Genomic DNA, 24,272 nt, shown 5'->3' on the forward strand with positions numbered 1-24,272 from the left:
TTTCCAAGACTGATAACAGCACAAGGCATATGTTGTCTAATCTATTCCCCACCCACTACCCCCCCAACACTACAAAATAAATAGCTTGATCACTAAGCACAAATAAAAGATGTTAGTGTCACTGAGAGGATACAGCTGAAATGGGATAATATCTAAATCATCAACTGAGCTCTTAAATCCTCTCCGTCAGCACATTAATGGGGTCAGCAGCATTTCTCAAACATGTCTTTAACACTCTTCAGTAAACTCATTGCTGTTCACTCCACTTGCCACTGAAGGGTAATTTATTAAAGGCAGAAATGTTTAACCTTAAGCTAAGACGCCAGAGTCTGTTTCCGAACTACAAATTAGGAGAGAGTTTAAATGCACCACAGCAACAAGGGAGTGATTTGGCAACTGTAAAAGAATGTTCCTTGAAACCATGGAGCTCCTTGCAAGAACTTGGGTCTGATATCTATGAAATTAATTATGCTGATGTGGAATCTGATGACGAGTTACAAGCGGTCCCCCAGAACTACCCAAGTTCTCCCTCAAAAGATTATGAGCTGAATATTAATGTTGGAGGCAAATTGTTCCAGATCGCTTACCTTGCTGCTGCCCGGTTTCCAAAGAGCAGAATTGGTAAATTAGCTACTTACACTGATTCCAGAAGAAAATTGGATTTGTGCGATGACTACAATGTAGTAAACAATGAATATTTCTTTGATCGAGACCCTGCAATCTTCCATCATATCTTCAACTTCTACAGAACAGGGGTTTTGTGGATCAAAAATGAGCTCTGTCCCAGAAACTTTCTCGAAGAGATCCACTACTGGGGTATACGGATCAAAAACAGTAATAGGTGCTGCAGAATCTCCTTTGAAGAGAGACAAGATGAGTTGAATGAGCAGCTCAAGATCCAACGAGAGCTCCTAGCTGAACTTGAAGTGGAAGAAAATGAGGAGCATTTCAGAAACTTGATGTGTGGTTGCCAGAGAAGAATAATCTGGAACTTACTGGAAAAGCCTTTCTCTTCAGTCATAGCTAAGATGATGGCAGTGGCTTCCAGCATGTTTGTACTAACCTCTATTGTAGCCATGGTCTTGAACACAGTTGTAGAAATGCAGTACATCAGTGCAGCTGGCCAGCTGAGTGGACATACCTACCTGGAGAATGTAGAAACCATTTGCATCATTTTCTTTACTGCAGAGTACCTGCTGCGAGTAGTGTCCACGCCAGATATTGAGAAGTTTACACGAAGTGTTCTAAATGCAGTTGATCTTATTGCAATCCTCCCCTTTTATCTCCAGATCACCCTAGAATGTTTTGAGGATGAACACCATGGGAGGCATGATCAGGATATCGAGAAAGTGGGCAGAGTGGGAAAAGTTGGCCAAGTGCTGAGGATCATGAGACTGATGAGAATTTTCCGAATTTTAAAGCTCGCCCGACATTCCATTGGACTGAGGGCATTTGGTTTCACATTGAAGCAATGTTACCAGCAGGTTGGCTGCCTTTTCCTTTTTATAGCAATGGGCATATTTTCATTTTCTGCTCTGGCCTTCTCAGTTGAACATGATGTCCCACATACTAATTTTACCTCCATACCCCATGCCTGGTGGTGGGCTGCGGTAAGTACAACCTAAGAATTCCAGAAAAAATGGGGTAGCGTTACTTTGTTTAATAATTAACTATCTTAAGGGCTTAAAGTGGAGTATGAGGAATGTTATATTGCTGTACACAAAATATATTCCTGTGATGATGTTGAGGGCTGTCAACATAGGGGTCAGGGTCATTAATTTTCATTATCAATCCTCCCTGGTTAGGTGGATGGGTCAAGTGCAGAGATAAGCCGTTTACTGTGCTTCAAAATAATAACTGCGACCACAGAAGAGTATTATGCTAATGTGGACTTCATACTGACTCAAATGTGATCTTTCCCATTTTGTCCCAAGCAAAATCTTTTGATTGGAACTTTAGTGTCAATTCGTACAAAATTATGGACTCTTGAAATTGTTATTTTAATATTGTATCCATACAATAGTAGGGAGAGAAGGCTGTCAACATCAGTCCATGACAGATGAGGACAAACAATGGGATGGGGGGGATGAATCGGCAATGAAGGAAAAGTATGGAAGAAGATTTTATGAATGTACAAAAATGGTGGACAGGAGAAGACCAGTAGATTTACTTTCCTCTAGGCCTCCTGAAATTCAACCTAGTTCTGTCCTTGTGTTAATACATGACCCTTTGCCCTCCCTAGTCTATCTAATTGAAATAATCTGTCAAATTGTATTCAGCGTATTCCCTTCATTATTTTAAACACCTCTATCAGTTCACCCCAGATTCTATGAATCTTTAAAGTGAATAGACTCAGCTAATTAAGCCTATTTTATTAACTAAGCTTTTCTGAGTTTGGTATTGTTCTTGTCCCTTGAACCTTTTCCAATTCCTCTAAATATCATATGAGAGGATCAAACCTGGACCCAGTAACCAAGTGAGGCCCAATCAAAGGCTTATACAAGGACAAAATTACGTGTTTGTTTTATATTAAATTGTCCTGGCAATGCAACTTAATGCTTTATTTGCTTTGGTTATTGCATCATGACATTGGTTGTGAACTGCAAGAGAATTGAATACTGTACCAGCAAGATCTTCTTCAACAGACTTCCATTCTGCATCCTGTATGATGTAAATATACTTGGGGCTGAATTTTCTGGCTGGTGCGGGGGGGGGGTGGGGGGGGTAACTGGGCGTGGGTGGGCACGGACCTGGTTGCCGCCCGCAATCGGGTCTGTGCCACCATTTTACGCAGACAGGCCAATTAAGGCCCCCCCAGTGTGAATCGCGGTTCCCGAGGACAGCAGGAGTGGGCGGGTGGCAGTGGGACTGCAATGACCACTGGGTCCAATGGCGATCCGGCGGCCTGTTTTAAAAAGCTGCTGCAGCCTTTCAAAGGCTGTGAATCATGGCCAGTGGAAGAGCTCCCCAGAGTGCTGCTGGTGAGCAGGCCAGGCAGGAGGGTAGGGCAGGGGGGCACTGTGCCCCTCGTTTTTTGGACGATTGCCTTGCTGTCCTCCTCGAGGAGGTGGCAGCATGGCGGGAGGTCCTGGTACCCCAGGATGGGAGGAGGAGGCCCCCCACATGACTGGGAGGAGGTGGCGGAGGTGATGAGCTCCTGCAATGTGATGCAGTACATCTGGGTCCAGTGTCGCAAGCATTTCAACACCCTGTTGCACTCAGGAAGGGTGAGTACCATGTTGGCATTGGTCACTTAACCCAGCAGGTAGGCTTTCCCCCCTGGTGCCCCTCCCCAAGTCTGAGTGTAGTGACTGCATTGAATCGTTGATGGCATGTATCCTTCGCTGGGCGGGCCAGCAGATATTGCCCATGCCTAGGTCACCCTGAGAGGGTGGTGATGATATGGGTTCTGCCCCCGCAGCATGTGGTACACTGAGACCCACATTACTGCTTTGAGGGCAACCAGGAGGAGCTACACCTAGGCGCAGTGTTGGAACTCCAGGACATGTCAAAGTCAGGGTGGTGACGTGCTGGGAGGGGAGCTTCAAGGTGGCGTGGCACCGATCGATCTGCTGTCCTCTGTGGTCCACGTGCTTGCGCCTCCTTGCTATAGAAGGTTAGACCGTGTGGTGCCTAATGTGATGTAGGCTGCATTTGGTCAAGGGCGTGAGGGGGGCGGGGGGGCAGGCCTAGCATCTTTGTGTGTGTGTTCGGCAGCAGCGGGGTGAGGAGACACTGGAGCCCTGATATGTCCCACTCTGGATGGGGTGGGCCGTCTGTGAAGAGAATCCAGGTACAAGTAGCACTAATCAATGCTCTTCTCTCCTTTTCAGGAGAAGAATGCACATAATGCCGCCGAGAGGGTGAGGACTGGCGGAGGGCCGGCACAGTTAGCGATTCTCAGCCACTTTGAGCAGGAAGCCCTAGATCTGGAGAGGCGCCATGCACCCAGGTCCACCAATGTCAGTGAGGCTGTGGTGCCACAGGCCAGTACGTTTGCCCAGCAGTGAGGCCACAGTTGTTCTCCCAGCAGCCATGGCAGCGCTGAATGTTCAGTGATTGAAGTTTGCAACATGGCTTGCCCATTGCTTATGGAAGGATGAGCGCATAATGATCCAGGGGACAGGGATGCACATTGACAATGTCTCCACATTAACTGATCCAATGTTCTTGTTCTTCCTTTCAGCATCAGTGAAGTAGGGCTGGGAGGAGGAGCAGCAGAGGCCCCTCTCACACCTGAGGGCCCTGAAGTCTCACCAGCGTCACACCATCTCTGCCAGGCAGGCACCAGCGCAGATACTAGCACCTCAGTGGGAATTAGAACATCGGCTAGTGTCCCGGAGCACAGCAGTGAGGGCACTTCACAGTTGCTGGAGGAGCTGGGAGAGCTGCCCATGGTGCCAGCAGTCAGAGGACTGCAGGGGTCCAGGCACATGCTCAGTCGGTGGCTGATGATGTGTCTCTGTATCGTCCGCGATGCAGCAAGCGCAGAAAATGCGGCCTGGTGTGCGGAAGCATCTGGTGGAGATACATGAGGTTATGCTTGGCTTGGTGTCCGTGATCCAGGAGTCTACACGGACTATCATCGAAGCAATGAGTCTCATGTCCAAGCGCCATGCATCCTCCATGGAGAGTGGTGACTCTCGTGGAGAGGCTCCTCCAGGAGACCCATCAGGGCTTTGACCAGCAAGCCCTCACATCGGTATTGACCTCAGCTGGTCAGTGCCAATGTGGGAGATGGTCTGGGCACCAAGTTTCCCAGCTCGGTGCCCATCCATCCACGGTGAGCAGGGAGGGCCAAAGCGACCTCACATCATCGCAGCAGCTGCCTGTCTTCTCTGCGGGCTCCTCTCAGGGCGCTCCAGTAAGGGCGGCAGCTCCTCTGGCCCTTTGCCAGTGACTGTTGCATCTGGTGAGGCTATGATGACTGGGGAGATGCCAGCTGTGGAATTGGCAGCTCCCTCCCAGGCGGGGCCAGCACAGGCTCCACGGGCCAGAGGACGGCTGCCAAGGTCATTGAGGCCAACAGGACAGCTGAGTGAGCAGGCTGTCTCAGATGCCATTCCCAGCAAGGGGTCAGCACCAAGAAGTAGCACCCGAAAATGTAAACATAAGGCACCTTAGGCACACCACGGGTTTATCACTGGTGCTTTTGTGTTGGCCCACAATGGGGTCTTCATGAGTTGGTGTGATTTTTAACACCTTTTTCACTTTGTTTCATTAAGTTTCTTTGGTTATAATATTAAATTCAGACATGTCACCTTGGCTGAGGTTGCCTCTTTTGTTCTGCAGGTGGATGGTTTCCAATTATGTAATGAATGCTTTGTGAGACATTCAGCTTTATTAACAAGGAGCTTACTTACTGTTCCTATCCAGGCAGATTTAGCACTCAGGTCTCGAATTTGGAGCATACAGCCTAGGCTTTTCCTGGAGCTCCATCTGTGGTGTGCTAGCTGAAGGGTCATTAGATTAAAGCCTCCTGGGTGTCCCTGCTTCCCTGGAGTATGCCCCGGTCAGCGTCTACCCCCTCAGCATTTCCCTGTGTGTGCTCATCCTCGGACTCACTGCTGGACTCACCGTGTGCAGCCGCATCCACTGCGTCTACGTATTCATCATCCACAGCGTCCCCCCCTTTCCAGCGCAAGATTGTGGAGAATGCAGCATGCAACCACTATCAGCGACACACAATCTAGGGGGTACTGGAGTGCACCCCCTGAACGGTCCAGGCATCAGAAGTCCATCTTGAGAAGACCAATGGCTCACTCCACCAGAACCCTTGTGGAGGCGTGGCTCCTATTGTACCACTGCTCGGCCTCTGTTCTTGGATGGCGGAGAGGTGTCATGAGCCACCTTTTGAGGGGATAGCCCTTGTCACCCAGCAGCCATCCATCAAGCTGGGCCGGAGCACTGAAGAGCCTCGGCACCTGGGAGTATCTGAGGATGTAAGCGAAATGGGAGCTGCCTGGGTACCTTGCACAGACTTGTAGAACCTGCATCACACAATATCTGCACGTTCATGGAGTGGAAGCCCTTCCTGTTGACGAAGGCACCGAGCTCACCTTGATGGCCACATGTGTGCAGTCTATTGCACCCTGGACGCGGGGGAAGCCAGCAATGGCTGTGAAGCCTCTGGCTCGCTGTGTCTGGCTTGCCTGGTCCCAACAGTAGTGGATGAAGGTCAATGCACGCCTGAACAGAGCATCTGTAACCTGCTTGACACAAGTGTGGACAGATGATTGGGAGACACCGCAAAGATCCTCCACCAACCCCTGGAAGGAGCCAGAGGCATAGAAGTTGAGGACAGCTGTGACCTTTAGAGTCACTGTGTCCACCTGCACAGTTAGTGGAGATCTCAGGCCTAATCATCTGACAGAAATAGTTGACTGTCTCCCTTGAGAGGCGGAGCATCCTTCGGCACTGCACCTCAGACATATTGAGGTTGCTGCTTTGCCGCCTGTATACCCTGGCAGCAGGATAGTGGCATCTTCTGCGGCCCCTTCCACCTTTGTCTACCTCTTGGCCCTGCACCCCTTGTGCCTGCGCCTGACCTCCCAAAGGTGGCTCCCCTGGAGGCTGGATGTACAATCCTGGCCTCCTCCCTCTTCTAGCCCTCCCTTCCTCCTCAGAGAAGGTGCCTCCAGTGGAGAGTTCAACTCCCATTTCAGCTTTCTGAAACATGCAGGCCCAAAAAAGATTCCTCATTGCAGAGTGCTGACCTGAAGGTTGAGAGTCCAGACCAAGCAGCAGGTATGCGTTTTGAAGTATTGCAGATCACGCAGGCAAGTATCAGTATATTTGAAAAATAAATATTTGACAGAGCAGACTCACAACCCCACTGAGCCCTCTTATCCTGCCCATGGATGAGGTTTGTATAAATGTGTCCTACCCGCCTGCCCATTGCGCCCTTGTGCTGACCCGAAGATTGCACGGGCGCCAAAAAATCACGGTCGATTGGCGCCTCAAGGGCCTTAAGTGGCCGGTTAATTAACGGCGGGCGGGCATCGAAGAGCATCGAACGCCCGCCCAACTAAATATCACGATGGTGCGTGGTGACGTCGGGACACTCGCCTGACGTCACCGCGCATGTGTGCGGGGCCCACCCCTGCACGCCAATGGGAAAATTCTGCCCTTGGTGTTGGTCCCTGTCCATGTGCATAACACTACATTTAAATACCATTTTCCAAACACAAGCCCACTCATCACATCAAGACCTGCCTGCTGTAGTTTATTTGCATCCACAGGCCTAACACTTGCACAGATCTTTGCAACTATTCCCCCAATGCCTCCAAATGAATAATTAATGAAAATATAGTAAAAAGCAATAGCCCTAACACCTTCTGGAACACTAATCGTTACTGATCTCCAAACCATTAAGAACAATTATAATAATAATGTTAATAATGAGAATGCAGTCTATTCCTTAACCCAATGCAACAAATTATCACCAATTCCACAAGATTCCCTCTTGTAGAGTAATCTATTGTGTGTACCTTATCAAATGCTTTCTGAAAATCCAGGCAGGCCATATCTACAGGGCTATTCCCAACCACCAGCCTCGTTACTTGGTCAACAAATTCAATCGAATTAATAAGGCATGGCCTTTCTTTTCTAAAAGTTATTTTGAGTGTCATTGGTAATTTCCAGCCAGGTGACTATGAAGAACATATTTTCAGATCCCTGCTGGTATCTTGCTTATGATTGAAGTGAAAGTAATGGCCTATAGTTCCCAGGTTCTTTCTCACCCTTTTTGAAAATCCAAACTGCATCAGCATTGTTTCAGTGCAAGGGAGCAAACTGTCAAAGATTTGGGTGAGGGGTTTGTGAAACACAGGCCCATCTCTTTAAACATTCTCAGGTCAATGTCATCTGCACCAGCAACCACTTAATTCCAGGAAATTGTTAGCAGGAGATAATTCTATTGAAGCACATAGTCTCAGCTAATTTAATTTGTACAAATTTCATGTCAATAGCGCAATGCGTTGCTGGTAATTGAGCATGATTCACAGGACAGGAGGCAGATGCAAAGTAATCATTTAAAGCTTCAGCCATACTCTGGAGATCCACTTGAATCTGTTCTGAGGAATATTTCAATGCTCCCTTTTAATGCTTTTAATGGCCGTCTGACTCCAGACATAAAAACAAACGTGTTTTTGTTTTCTGAGTTAAGCTGAAGACAAACAACAATTAAACCTCTGTGATCTTTGGTGTGGCAACACCGATATCAAGGGAATTGTGCCAAAAAGAAAGCACATATGAGCAGACACTCCAGTCTGAGTTCTTCTTGGCTTATATGTTGTTTCCTTTTATTTTAGCTATGTTTACTTTTAGTTTTAAATTCCCACCTCTTGTTCCACACATGATTCCTTGGCATCAGTTATAGTTTCATTTTCTGTCTTGTCCTTTATTTTAGAGTGATCATGATTTTACTGTTAATCAGTCTTTTTTTACCTTCACTATGGCTGGAATTTTCCACTCCCGTTGGTGGGAGGCATCATGGTAGATGTGAGCCGACAATACAGTGAGAAGGCCAAAAACCTGTTTTATGCCGTCATGAAACCAATTTGCGATCGTCCACTCCGCCTGTCAATGGCGGGCTGTGTTTCCCGCTGTCTAACATCGGGAACTTAGGGAAGAATTTTCCCGTCAGCGAGCAGGGGCAGAGCCCACTTGCCGATGCGTAAAATGACGCATGGTGACATCGGGTGTGCGTCCTGACGTCACTGCACATCATTTAGATTTTCAGTTCGGCAGGCAGCAGCCGCATCAGCTGCGCACCCACCAAATTGTCAAAGGCCTATTAAGGCCATTAAGAAAACCATTAAAGCTGTTAAGAATGCTGCCTGTCCAACCTTAAGGTTGGCGGGCAGGCAAAGAGCCCAGGCGGCCTTCGCGTTTTTCATGAAACCTCACCCACGTGCGGGATGAGGATTCATGAAGTGTTTTAAAACGTAATAAAAATTTATACTTTTATTCTTTAACATGACCCAGCTCATGTGATAGTGTCACATGAGGGGACATGTTTTCAAAGTGTTACAAATTTTTATTTCAAACTTTAGCACTGAAACCAATTTCCCTGAGATACCTTCGTGCCTCAGGGAGATCTCTGCACTCTTTTGTACGCATGCGTGAAAGAGCACAGGGAACTTCTCAGGGAATCCACCCCTCCCCTGTCTGTACAGGGAGCGCTCAGTGCTTCCGGGTGTGTGTCACGCCGGGCGGGCGTTAATTGGCCCACCCACGTAAAATGGCGGTGCGCACCCGATCAGAGGCGCCGATTGGGTTTGCACTCGCTCCTGCCCACCCCCGCACAGCCCCCACAATGGGGCCAAAATTCTCCCCTTAATTTTAATGCATGTGCATCTCATCATTGTGGCCGCTCGCCAGAATCATCACCCCATATCAAATTTACCTCCCACGTCGACATGACTTCCAAACGGCGTGATTTACAACTGCCTTTGAAAGGTACGCACCTGGTGAGCTGAAATTCAAGGGGAATTCGGAGCTGAGTGCACACAACCTTGCACAACACTCGTGAGGAACGCCTGTAGGAAATCAAGGAAGGGGCGCCACGCATTCTGGGGGGGAGGGCACAAGCAAGTTGCTTTATCTCGGATGGCTTTGTGCAATGCCGGGGCAAGGGGCCCAGTGGGTGGGGCTGGAGAAGAGGCAAGGCAACACAGACTGAAGGAAATACACAAGCACCTGTCGGTGGGTGAGGTGGATGGAGGGTGAGGGAAGAGGCCACGCACTTGGAAAAGCTTGTCAAAAGTGAGCATTCTTCACAGCTGAGATGATTTAGCAGCAGCTCCATTGACATGCTTGGAGTCGGCCCTCTGAAGCATTTCTGCCCACTCAAGCAACAGAAAAGCATGAATGAGCTACCAAATGCTCCAGAACCTTTCACCCCTCAGGTGCAGACTGCAAATTAATGTGTGTTTTAGGGGGCTGCAGAACTGATGGCAGCTCACTGTTGGATCCTAGTCACCAGTTCGTTCGGACTTATGGATCCGGATTGCACGCTTGTTGTGGGATGGCCGAGTTGGTCCATTAGACAGAGTTGGCCAGCAGATACTTCTTCGGTAGAACACATTCTTTTTATTTACAAAGGTGCTCAGCAGCTGCACTTGTGTGCTTTCAACTCAAACCCTGTCTCCATACTTCTGACTACTAACTACAAACTACTGACTACAGTGGTAGCCCGCGCTACTCCGCTATTGGTTACATAAAATCATGTGATTGTGCTTTATAACATCCTTCTTAAAGATATACTACACATTACATAAAACCATAATTACCACATCCCTCCCCCTTTACTCAGAAACACTTTTTATATTTACAAGTACAATTCTCTCAAAATAGCAAATTATTTACACAGATAACTAATTACATATTCAGTCCTTCTAGGGATCTCCTTATGCGTGTAGAACATCTCAGCTCTACAACTTCAGATGTTTTGTCAGGAACCTCCTTTTCTGGAGTTGTCTGAACATCAGGTTCCTCGGCGTGCACCTGCAAATCTGTTTCCTCAACTCTTGCAGGTACAACAGACACATCTGACACATCTGTCCTAGGTTGAGTTCTCTCAACAGGAAACTGGTCATGAACACTGGTGGGACCATTTCTTGGTGATTTGTTTCTCTCTTCTTTAGATGATCCACATGTCTCCGTATGACTCGGCCTTCCATCTTCATGTAGTAAGATAGAGGTCCAGTCACTGCACTTATTTCACCCGGTAACCACTTTGGTCCTTCTCCAAAGTTCTTCACATAAAGCGTCTCACCCACGTTAAACTTCCTGTCATGGCTATGCCAGTCATGTCTAGTTTTCTGACTTCCCTGACTCCTTTCCACCTTCCCCCCTAAATTTGGCATTATTAAGCTCAATCTTGTCCTGAGGCGGCATTGCATCAATAATTCCGCAGGTGTGACACCTGTTGTTGTGTGAGGGGTGATCCAAAATGGAAAGGAAAGTGTGCTAGCTTGGTTGCTATGGAATCTCCAGTTAAAATTTTCATGCCTGACTTGAACATTTGAACCACTCTTCCTGCCAGTCCATTTGAGGAAGGGTGGTACAGTGAAGTTTTTACAAGAATGATACCGTTGAGGCTGATAAACCGTTGAAACTCAGCACTCGTAAATGCTGTGCCATTATCAGATACGATTACTTCTGGTATTCCATAAATGGCAACACTTTGACGTAGCTTCTCAATTGTAACAGAAGACGTTGGTGACTTCACCTCATATATGTTCATCCATTTTGAATGGGCATCAACAATGAGCAGAAACATTGTTCCCATGAAAGGTCCCACATAGCCAATGTATAACCACACCAATGGCCTTCCTGGCCACACCCAAGGGTGTAACGGAGCTGTTGAAGGTAACTTTTACAATTGCTGACACTGCACACAATTCTTCACTAAGCTCTCTATTTCTCCATCCATTCCAGGCCACCATAGATAGCTGCGAGCTATGGTCTTCATTTGGGAAATTCCTGGATGTGCACTATGTAGTTCAATTAACAACGGCTTTCTTCCTTTTGGAGGAACAATCACTCGTGCTCCCCACAATAAGATACCCTCCTGGCTGGCTATTTCATGTCTTCTGTTAAAGTACAGTTTCGTTTCATCAGATACATGCTCTTGTGACCAACCATGAAGAACTTGTTCTCGTACTTTTGGATAAGACTGGGTCTTGACTTGTCCAGTCTCTGATCTGTCTAGCACATACCGATGATGAATCTAAGAAATTTAACAATAATAGTAGTTCTTGTGGAACTGGGACATCCTCATCTTTTTCTTGTAAGGGCCAACAACTCAGTGCATCAGCGTTTGCAATTTGATTTCCAGGCCTGTGGATGAAAGTATACTCATATGCTGTCAGGATCAATGCCCATCGTTGTATTCTCGCTGAGGTTATGGGTGGTATAGCCTCGTCCTCACTGAACAATCCTAGCAATGCCTTGTGGTCTGAACCGATTGTAAAATGACGGCCTTGGACGTACTAGTGAAATTTCTTGACACCAAAGATGATTGACAGGCCTTCTTTTTCTATCAGTGAGTATCCCTTTTCCACTGTGGTGAGCGTTCTTGTTACACATCCTATAGGCCGTTTCCATGCCATCATCCATTTGATGGGAGAGCACTGCTCCCACTCCATAGGGAGATGCATCACATGTCAACACCAATTCTTTCCTCCGGTCATAATGTACTAATAGGTTGGACAAGTGCAATAATTGTCTCACTTTTATGAAAGCTTCTTTCTGTGGTGCCTGCCAAGACCAACGTTGGTTCTTCTTGAGTAGATAATGCAAGGGTGCCAGTTCTGTAGACAAATTGGGTAAGAACTGCCCATAATAATTGATCATTCCTAAGAACGATTTGAGTTCTGAGGTGTTCTTTGGCGTAGGTGCCTCTCTTATGGCTCTCACTTTCTCCTCAACTGGGTGGAGGCCCTGCAAATATACCCGGTGACCCAAAAACCTCCCTCGCTTGGAATGAGCAATTTTCTTATTTTAAACGCACTCTAGCCTGCAAGAAACATTTTAAAACTTCATCTAAGTTTGCCAAATGCTCCTTTTCAATGAGTCCTGTCACCAGAACATCATCTAAATAAACTACAATGTGGGGCAGCCCATGCAGTAAACTTTCTGTTGTCCTCTGGAAGATGGCGCAAGCTGAGGAGACACCGAAAGGCAAATGGGTGTATTGGTACAACCCTTTGTGTGTATTAATTATGACAAATTCCTGGGAGGCCTTCTTTAACTCGAATTGTTGATGAGCATGACTGCCAGCTTGGCTTACAGGTCTTCAATTTTTGGTATGGGGTGTCTGTTCAGCTTAGCCACTTTATTAACTGTCAATTTGTAGTCCCCACAAATTCGAACACTTTGGTCGGGTTTAAGGACAGGGACTATTGGTGCCCATTCTGAGAATTGCACAGGTTGTATAATGCCCAGTTTCTCTAATCTGTCCAGTTCGGTGTCGGCCTTTTCCCGCGGTGCATAAGGTATAGGTCTTGCCTTCATGAATCGGGGGGTTGCCTCTGGATCCATATGAATTTTTGCATGCAGCTCCTGGCTCTTCCTAAATTCATCCTTGAAGACTGAGACATATTTTTGTAGTAGCACTGGTAGCCCACTTGCTCTCAGCTGGAAAATTTCAGCCTATTCTAACTTAATCTCCTTTAGCCAGTTTCATCCCAGGAGGCTTGGCCCCTCGCTTGCTACCGCCATCAAAGGCAGTTTTACTGATTGGCTTCCGTAATGGACAATAACTCTGCTTATGCCTTTGACTTGGATGTCTTTACTCATGTAAGTTTTTAATCTGGCATCAGTTTCTTCCAAATTTAATTTATGTTCACCATAATTCAGATATTTGAAGGTGCATTCACCGATTACTGTAATGGAAGCTTCTGTGCCCACTTCCATTCTAATAGGTCTGCCATTTACCTTCACTGTTATATGTAGTTCTGTCTTTCTAACCTTCTAATTAAATAACGAATAAGTATCTGAATTTGTTACTTCAGGTTCTTCTACATTGTAGATCTCACTGGGTTTTTTCTTTTATTTGAAAGTCTGCCTGATTCTTCCTTTGCACTGTCTCATTATGTGTCCGTTTCGATGTCAATAAAAATATTTGATTTCTTTAAACTGCCAATCGTTATAAGGTTGCTTGTTTCCACCTCTGTAGCAATTATTCCTTGTTTTCGCTGCTAAGTCATTCCTTTTTATTTTTCTGCTAGTTGTGGCTGTTTCCCGCTTCTCAGCAGAGTGTTGCATTTTCGCACCTCTTTTGGCTGGGGCTTCCTGCCCAACATGGAGAGCGGCACCATTTTGCGCTCCCTGTATGGCTTTTGAATGCCTTACTGCACTTTCCATGGCCAGTGCTATCTCTGGTGCCTTCTTAAAATCCAAATTTGTTTCATACACTAATCTCTTCTGAATCGTGTCCTCATTCACACCAAACACTAAACGATCTCTGAGCATCTCATTTAAAGATGTACCTAACTTGGAATGTTCTGTTAACTGTTTCAAACTTGCCACATAACAAGCAACTGTCTCCCCCGGCACTCTATTTCTTGAGTTAAATTTGAACCGCTGCATCGTTTTGAGCGCATTTGGTTGGGTAATAAACCTTTACGAAGTCCACCAAGGCATCAAAAATCCTCGAATCTGGGGCACTGGGTGCCGTCAAACTTCGAATCAAGTGGTAGACTTTATTCCCACATGTTGATAAGAGGACCGCTCGCCTCTTCTCCTCCCCTGTAATGTCGTTCGCTAGGAAAAAGAACGCGAGGCGTTCAATATAATGAGACCAATCATCCGTGGCTGGATCAATTCATCCAAATTGCAGCATTTTGTGAGGGGATTGCTTCAACGATAAGGACGGAAATTCTACTTAAAATTACTATGCGAGGTACAGCCAAATTTAGCTTCTCTTGATTTATTTTGTTAACTTGTTTTATTCTCAAAGCCAGTTTATTGTATCTTCGCTTTATCTTTGCTTTTTCCTTGTCGCCAATTTGTTGGATCCTAGTCACCAGTTTGTTGGGACTTATGGATTGGGTTGCACACTTGCTGTGGGATGGCTGAGTTGGTACAATAGACAGAGTTGAACAGCAGACACTTCTTAGGTGGAACACATTGTGTCTATTTACAAAGATATTCAGCAGCTACACTTGTGTGCTTTCAACTCAAACCCTGTCTCCATACTTCTGACTACTAACTACTGACGACTGACTACAGAAGTAGCCCGCGCTACTCCTCTATTGGTTACATAAGATCATGTGATCTTCCTTTATAACATCCTTCTTAAAGGTATACTACACATTACATAAAACCATAATTACCACACACATATACCCTCAGTGCTCAGGCTCATGTCATGGACACGCAGCTCGCTTGTGCTCTGTGATCAGGTCATGTCATGGAGATGCAGCCATGAAACTTTAAGTGCACCTGATCCTTTGTCAACCTTCAGGACCTGTTCCCTTCAGGAGCACAGCATCACTGGTCACAGACCCACCTCAAAGGTGCTGAGAGCACACAGAAAGAATGACGGAACTCTGTGACACTTGCCTATGACATTCTGGCAGCAATGACAGGCACCATTGAAGTGCTGGCATCACTGATGTGTCCAGTGAGAGTGAAGCTGGACCATCACTTTGGTCTGAAGGTTACACACTGCACGGGGAAGAGGCCCTGGACTGAGACACCTGCCTTTATCTTGTGCAGGAGCCAAGGTTTCACATCTGAGTGATACGAACACTGCTCATCACAACAAGGAGCCCAAGACAAGGTGACATTCTTAGGAGTTTATTTACAATAGTGAACATTATGTACAAGCGATTAACACCAGTGCCCAGGCCATGCAGCTACATCTTCTTAACCTTCCTAACACTGCCACTACATCTTGGTGCTCCCCCAACATCCAGAGTGGAGGTGGAGGCAGCCTGCTGACTGCTACACCCTGCCTGTGATGACTTTAGTGGGTGTTCTCTAGAGGACCAAGGCCTGGAGTGCCCTGGCCTGCTTTGGGTGTCCTGCTGTGGGCCTGGTGCATCGTCCTCGGCCTGTGGAGCTGGAGCTGCGGGGATCACAGGGAGAGGAGATTTGGATCAGCTGGACATTCCCGAAGTTACCTGGGTGGATGGACCCAGGGTTTCGAGCTGCTGGTCCTCCTTCCAATGGATGCCTGACAGCCCTTAGCTTGAGGAGAAGGGGAAGCTGGAGTGAGATGAAGCTGTCCCATACCCCTCTCACGTTGACACTGTTAGAGACCAACTATGGCATCAGCAATGGAGTTGAGCCCATGCAGCAGTGCAGAATCGATGTCCTGGACTAAGAACTCCATGACAGCCGCCATCCTGCCAGTGCATCAGCATGCCAAATCTATCACCTCAGATTGAAGGCAGACAGACTCCTCCATCGTCCCTTGCAATCTGAAGAGTTCACCAGACATCCCTTCCTGATATTCCCGTGATTGTCTTTGCAGCTCCAGCAACTGATTGAGGACCGAGTCCAGAGGCTCATCATCTGACTCGGACTCAGCAGATTCCTTGTCCCCAGCAGTCCTCCGAGTGCCGGTGACCTCAGATGTCCCTGCCTCCGCCTGCTGTGAAACAGATTGTATGGTGTGCTCACCAGACTGTGATCCCGAGGTTGCTCTACATCGAGGTCCCACCGAGGTGTGTGTTGCTGCGCTGGTGGAGAGTGTGGGCGAGCATTATGAAGCGTCTTCAATGGTGCTGCCCTCAGGGTCCTCATCTGAGTGTGATGGTCTTATGAGTGCGTGAGTTGAGAGTGATGAGATGGTTGACTTACCCTGGTGGCACGGATGAGATCATTCATCCTTTTTCTGCACAGGATAGCCAACTTCTTGTGTGCAGCATTTGCACTGACCACCTCTGCCACCGCCTCCCAAGTCGGAGTAGTGAGACTGATGGGTCTCCTGCAGCCAGAGCTGAGTAGAGGACATCGCAGTGGGCCTCCACAGCATTCAAAAGACGTCATCACTGAATCGGGGTGGGGGGCTGCACTCTTCCTGGCGTTTGGGGCTATTGTCTTCACCGGAGCAGTCCTGGGCTGTAAGCATTGATAACTGTGCACACAGCTGCAGTTTAAATATGGTGCCCAGAGTGAGGAAGCAGTGAGGTAACTGCATTGTGGGCAAAGTGGAGACTGGCCACCAGCAATCCAGCATGTTTCCTGTGAATGCATAATTTGTAAGACAGGAAAGGGACAAACAGTCACTCCCTCCACCACTGACACACAGTGGTAGCAGTGAGTACCATCTACAAGATGCACTGCAGAAAAACACCAAAGCTCCTTCGGCAGCACCTTCCAAACTCACGACTGCTAGAAGGACAAGGGCAGCTGATAGATGGGAACACCGCCATCTGCATGTTCCCCTCCAAGCCACTCATCATCCTGACTTGGAAACATATCGCTGTTCCTTCACTGTTGTTGGGTCAAAATCCTGGAACTCCCTCCCAAACAGCACTGTGGGTGTACTACACCACAGATGCTGCAGCGGTTCAAGAAGGCAGCTCATGACCACCTTCTCAAGGGCAATTAGAGATGGGCTATAAATGCTGACCTAGCCAGTGACACCCACATCCCATAAGTGAATTAAAAAATTATGGTGCAAAAATCCACCATTGCAGCTGGCGGGTAAAACATCTTTTTTCATGCCCACTACCACACTTAGTGCAAATCTGGGGCAATTCCGCCCTATGTCTTTTTTGTATGTTGTTTTTCCTGTAACAGTATAAAACACTTCTACAAACCTTCTATCCAGTGTGGTCTTCGCTTTTGCTTTTTAGGGCTAGTGCAAGCCAAACTCTATGGTTCCCCTTTATTTATTAGACCCATTTTTGCTTCTGAATTTTGCATTTGACTTTCATTCTTTCCACTTAATTCTACTGGCATTAACTACTTCACCTGTAATTTTTAGGCCTTTTGTCTATTCATACAAACAGATGCAGGTAGTAGCTGTTGTTAGGGTCAGATCATAAAATGAGTGCCCTAAACTTCCATAAAATCATAGAAATCATGGAAATTTATGGCATAGAAGGAGGTGATTCAGCCCATTGTGTCTGTGCCACCAAAAATGAGCTATCTAGCCGAATCCCACTTCCCAGTTCTTGGTGCATAGCCTTGTTGGTTATGGCACTTCAGGTGCATATTCAAGTTTTTAAAAAATGCAATCAGGGTTTCTGTGTCTGCCATACATTCTGACAGTGCGTTCCAGACACCCACCGCCCTCTCGGTGAAAAATTACCCTTTGCTTGCTGTCACTGAGTCAACCACCAGCATAAAATTATGCAGGCCAATATCAGCTTCCCTTGCAGTTTGCATGCCTCTATACTCAAGCCATCTACCATCCCACCATTTGTTAGAGGAAGTGCAAGAATCAAGGGTCTGGCTGCTAGGAGACCTTGGCTACCCATTATTACTATAGCTGGCTTGCGTACACAGAGGTCCAAGTGCTTGGATTGCTCCAAAGCTGTCCTTCAGTATAATTCATTGAAGGGTTCCAGGATCATCCTATAATGCTGTAAGCTGCGTGACATTTTAATAGGAGAATCCAGGTAAATGGTCAGGTAACTATAATGGATGTTGACCCCATTTCAAATCCCTGGGATAAGGTAATAGGAAAAATGGTGGAGGTGATGGGTGGGGTGGGGAACAGAAGCAATGGCTGGAAAAAGGCGACAATGGCAAAAGCTCCAATAAGGTCCTGAAAATCAGAGCAACATCCCATCATACCAAAGAACTTAAGGACCTTATTGGGTCCAACATTAAATTTTACAAAAAGCATTTTTGTTCCTACAGGAAATGTGTTGGTTGCCTGCTTAAGGTAACAACCCCGTAACTCTAGTAGGACAGGAGCTATAGAATCCATTGCACCAGTTCTCAGCCATTGTGGGATATTCCAGACAGCCTAGTGAGGGGTAGAATTTCTGCCCATCCCTTCCAAGGTAAATAAATTCAAGGGGTCATCCCATGGTGGAGACCCCTTATGATGGGAGTTTCCACTTCACCAACTCTGTCATGACCCAGTTTTGGACTAGAGTCCAATACATCAAGTGATACTGGGTGCATTGGTCTTTACTGGGAAGGGTCCTGTCCTGGGAAGTAGACTGGACCTTCAAGGAACGGCCAAAGGTTGTTTTTAATGAAACGGGGGGCAAATGGGAATCTTAATGAAATCTGGCAAAGGACAGGGCAGGGGAAGAAGTAAGGGGGTGGGGTGGGGTGGGGGGGTTATATATAATTTGAATGAATCCTAACCCATCAAAAAGCAGGCAGTTGGGCACCAGAGAGCAGCCCACCAGTCTACTTGCAAAATAGATGCCCTGCCCTGAATCCACAAACTCCAGCAGAGAGGGTGATGCCAGACATTGTCCTGGCTAATATGAGGTAAGACTTAATTTAAAATCTGTTTATACGCTAATTTACCTCTGCATTTTAAGCAAAATTTAATTTAACAATGAAATTATAAAGTCACAAATAATTTTTCTTTTGTTTTTGATAATGTAATTATCATTAGCATCTACACCCAAATTTAATTTGGCTGACACATCTTTTTATTAGAGATTAGTTTTTTCCCTTCTCTTTGTCCGTTATATTTATTAGTGTAGGTAAAGCTCTGACAGCTACTATTGGTTTGCTCCTTCTTTGTCATTCCTATAATTCCCTTCCCATTAGTATATCAAGTGATAAGATTCACCTTTTATGCTCCTCACATGCACTGTCTCTTCTTTCATGTGGCCCCATATATGAGTATCACATGCAAGGCTATATCCAGCTCAAAACCTACTGTATTTTTGTAATTAAGTTTAGATTTGGCATTTCTGAAAAGCACAGTTGAGAAATTCATAAAATGACATGTAAACCCTGATTTAATACCTCAGAGCAAGATTTGAATTCACAGTGTATTGCATACGTTCTACTCTACTTCTATAGGAACACTGGACTTAGGAGCAGGAGGAGGCCATTTGGCTCTTTGAGCCTGCTCTGCCATTCGATAAGATCATGGCTGATCTGATTGTGTTCTCAATTCCACTTTCCTATCTATCCCCAGTAACCCTTGAATCTCTAGTCTATCAACAATCTAACTCAGCCCTGAACAAAGTCAATGGCCTAGCCTCCACTGCTTCCTGGGGAAGAGAATTTCACTGACTAATTACCCTCTGAGAGAAAAGAAATTCTCTTCATATCTGTCTTAAAAAGGAGACCTCTTATTTTTAAACTGTGCCCCCTAGTTCTGGTCTCTCCACAACAGGAAACATTTTCCTGGTATCCATCCCATCAAGTCCCCTCAGGAGCTTATATGTTTCGATAAGATCACCTCTCATTCTTCTAAACACCAAAGGGTAAAGGCCCAACCTGTTCAACCTTTCTTCATAAGGTATGTCCTTCAACCCAGGAATGAGTTGAGTGAATCTTCTCTGAATCACTTCTAACACAATTATATCCTTTTTCAAATAAGGAGACCAAAACTGTACACAGTACTCCAGATGTGATCTCACCAATGCCTTATACAGCTGCAGTAAAACTTCCCTATTTTTATATTCCATTCCCCTTGCAATAAGCACCAACATTCCTAATCACTTCCTGTACCTGCATACAAAATTTTTGTGGTTCATGTACCAGGACACCCAGATCCCTCAGTACCATTGAGTTCTGCAGTCTCTTTCCATTTAAATAGTATATTGCTTTTCTATTCTTCCTGGCAAAGTGGACAAGTTCACGGTTTCCCACATTATACATAATCTGCCAAATTTTTGCCCATTCACATATCTATATTCCTTTGTAGACTCTTGCCCTCCTCTTGACAACTTACTTTCCTACATATTTTGGTATCATCGACAGTTGTAGCTACCATACATTCAGTCTCTTCATCCAAGTCACTGATATAGATTGTAAATAGTTGAGTCCCCAGCACCGATCCCTATGGCACTCCACAAGTTGTGTTGGCCACCTTGGCTGATTGAGCTAATTGGACAAATTTCAGGGAAAAAAACAATTATGTAATAGCTTCACTTTATCTATACAATATTTTTTTATCATTGTGAAAGGAAAGAGATGATTTGGTTCGTTGTCATGGTAACTATATGACCTGTGGAAAAAATGACCTTTGAAAAATTAAAAGCATACTTTTATCTGAAATGTGAAAGCAACAGATGAAAGTGAAAATTAATCTGAAATCTTGTTACTCATGTGAAGTGGAAGTTGCAGGTCAATATTCTAACATAGATGCTCAAATTACAGTGAACAGGATGTACTTTGTAAATAAAACTGCATCATATTGCATACAATTGTATGTCTTGTAGCTTGTGGCAAAAGTCACAACAGTAAACAAAACATTTGTGCTTCTTTCCTTCATGCCAGAAGTTCTCCTGATCTGATTATGTACTAACCTTTATGCCATTAATGATAGATAAGCAGTTTGCTGTTATATGAACATCCCAATGTGTTGTACTTTGGAATTGGAGGTGAAGAGCTGATGTGCAGTTGACAATTTTAATTTGCTCTAACTTTCCCCTATTGGGCATAAAAATGCTAGAATATTCATTGTAATCACCTGGCATTGTTTTTCTTTACTAATGGGATCCAACTTGATTCTCTTTCTGCTTTTTAATTTCTGCAACCCTTGATATTTTTTTTCCATTAGCAAACTCTTATCTCACCACACCTTCTCCACTCCACTTAAAACTGGTCTTCCATTTCCAGCATTTTGAGTTCTAACCCTAATCTCCCATTTCCATCCTTCTCCATTAATAGATTCTACTTTCTCCAATCTCCCTTTCTCAGCTCTGCCTATCTCTATTCAATTTTCTTCCCTCCTCAGCTTAGTCTTATCTTTTGGTCCAATGCCTATAGTCCCATGCATTTAATAATTACCAATTCGTGTATGAGTTAGATTCTGTTAAAGAAAATGTTTTGTCAAGGTAGCTACTAAATAATGGTTTTATTTTATTACAGGTTAGCATTTCCACAGTAGGCTATGGAGACGTCTGCCCAGAAACAGTACTCGGAAGGTTTTTTGCTTTTGGCTGCATTTCTTTTGGGATCATTTTAAATGGCATGCCCATCTCCATTCTCTATAATAAATTCTCAGATTACTATTCACAGCTCAAAAGCTATCAATATACATCAACTTCACAGCAGCGAGGCAAGATCAATTTTTCAGGAAGAGCACGGAGGAAGATGCTGGAATGCTGCGGAGGGGTCCCACACCATCACTTGCCAAGAGAGCAATAAAATTTTCTCAGAAAATGATGAGTATAACACATGCTTTCTTAGTTTCTTTCCTGCAATACAATAGTGGTTTGAAGAAACAGTCCATCGTTAAAATCCAGAGAACAAATTGGCAAGTCCCCTGGAAAATGGATGATAAATACAACTAGAAGTATTCTGAATGTTGTTTTCATGATTAAATCACACAGCATGAAATGTATATTGTGAATGTTTTTAAATATTATACTCTTTTTCAGGATTACTTGGCATAGAGTTGATTTAATTCAACCAAAAAGTAAATGGTCTGGATAAAATACATGTTAAATAGCACAATACAGGTAAAAAATAAAGATTTTTTAGCAAACAAGATGTCGCAAAAGAGAATTGTGACAAAATTCAGAGTTTGTGCAGTCAGAGCCAGGTTGCCCAATGGATTGAACAATGTCAACATGAAAGGATAAGGGTTGAGTGATGTTTTTCAGACTGCCAGAAAGTGCAAATTGGGATTCCACAGGAATCCTTGTTGAGAACATTGTTATTCACCATATACATAAATTATGTGGATTTAGGAATTAGGAGGTGCAGTGTCAGAAGTTGCAGATTACATCAAATTAGGGGTTAAAATTAATAATGTGGAAGTCAGCACTAATATATAAGACAAACAGGTTTGCCAAGTGACAGATAGGCAGCAAATTGACTTAGATATATTGTAGAGTGTGAGATAGTTCATTTCAGTAGGAACAAAGAGCTAAACTATTCTTTGGAAGATGTAAAAAAACCAAATGGGATGGAGGAGCAAAGAGATCTGGGAATATAGATACATAAATCACTAAAAATGGCATCACCAATTGATAAGAATTTATTGAACACGAACAAAGTATTGGGCTTCATTTCTAGAGGAATAGAAATACAAAAGCAGCTAGCTAATGTTAAGTTTATATTGAATCTTAGTTAGACAACATTTGGCATAATGTTCATAGTTCTGGTCTCCATACTGCAAAAAAGGATATTGTAGCACTGGAGATAATGCAGAAAAGATTTGCAAGGATGTTAGGAGCAGTTGAGAGAATGCAACTACCAATAAACTGCCATTCAGGATACCGAGGCTCTTTGGAAAAGAAGACTGGTAGAAGGCCTGATAGGGGTCTTTAAAATTAAGGAGGGTTCCATATGGTGAATATGGAAAAACTGGGGTTAGTAAAGAAGTGGGCATAAATGTACAATAGCCACCAAGAGCTCAAATAAGAAATTTAGGAGGCATTTCTTTACACAGAATGGTGAAAATTTGGACCTCAACAGCCACATGGATGGTTGAAACAGATAGCATTGATGCATTTAATGGAAAGCTTGCTGTATATGTGAGGGAAAATGTAATAGAGGGATATGGGGCCAGGATAGCAAGAGGTTAGAGTGGGAGGAGGTTTGTATGGAATATAAATGTTAGGGACTGAATGGTTTGTTTCTGTGCTGTACGTGATTCCAAGCTAATTCTATGTAAAATTTACCAAAGAAATGCATTCAACATGGACAACAGAATAAATGTCTGACACTTATTCAAACCATTGTTTCTAGAATACAAATTCAATGTTATTGCAGAATTCCAGTAGATAAGCAAGGAATGGGGCCACTAATTTTGAATTAGGGTTCAGGTATGTTTCCCATGACACACAGAAGTGCCAGGGTCACATTCCCTGAAAGCAGCCTGTGAAAGAATGCTAACTACCCATTGTGTTCAAGGCACTTTCCCAGGATCGGGAGAGGACACATGGCAAAGGGAGGTGTGAAGACACTGGCAGGTGACAAATGGAAAGGCTGCCCATACATACTTTTTAAACTGGAATGCCAGACCTCTTCAGCGCACATTTAAAAATAGGACTTAAGAATCTAATGAGATAAGTACACAGGTTATGCACAGGCTTCCAGCCACTTTGCACTCACCACCTGCATTGATATATGCTGAGTTTCTTGGACACACTGCTGGTCTCAGGCCTCCATTCATGACATTCTAGAGAGCACGTGCACAATGTACTTCAGTTTCACATGCCCCAATGTTTATTTTACAAGACATATATTTTACAAATATCATTTTGTCTTTAGGTTGATGTCTCAAATGTTAACTAATTCTAGTGTAATGCCTGAGAAAAAATTGGACTCAGGTGATTTAGTACTTTAATGGCTTTCTGGGCTCTCAGCCATGTATACATAATGAGGCTTGGCTGAGAGGCCAGAAATTCTCAGCCCCAGAGAAAACATTGCTTGACAGTTCTGGCTCTCTGATCTATGCTGTCAATTTCACTATGTTTATATACACAAGACAAAGAGGTTTCATGTTCTTTCAGTTTCTGCTATTGATACTTTAAATAGTCTGTATGGTTGATGCTTTTATTGGGCTCTAGTAAAAGGGAGGTTTTTATTCAGGAAGAATGTAAAATGGAATGGAAAATTATTGATGAATGCAATTTTTAGAAGCTTTGTTTTTTACACATCCTACTGTCACTATAGAGTCCATTGCTTCTATACAATGTACA

General features: G+C 44.7%; 1 protein-coding gene across 1 annotated transcript; it reads left to right on the forward strand.

The window, feature by feature from the left end:
• Positions 1–221: 221 nt before the first annotated feature.
• On the forward strand, positions 222–23,286 carry kcnv2a (potassium channel, subfamily V, member 2a). The gene is made up of 2 exons (XM_078558156.1): positions 222–1,610; positions 21,490–23,286. The coding sequence occupies exons 1-2, from the start codon at positions 300–302 to the stop codon at positions 21,766–21,768; spliced, it is 1,590 nt and encodes a 529-aa protein (XP_078414282.1). The 5' UTR covers positions 222–299; the 3' UTR covers positions 21,769–23,286.
• Positions 23,287–24,272: the final 986 nt, after the last annotated feature.

The sequence above is a fragment of the Cetorhinus maximus genome, chromosome 2 (genome assembly GCF_964194155.1).
Source record: "Cetorhinus maximus chromosome 2, sCetMax3.hap1.1, whole genome shotgun sequence".
In the NCBI taxonomy this organism is placed as follows: domain Eukaryota; kingdom Metazoa; phylum Chordata; class Chondrichthyes; order Lamniformes; family Cetorhinidae; genus Cetorhinus; species Cetorhinus maximus.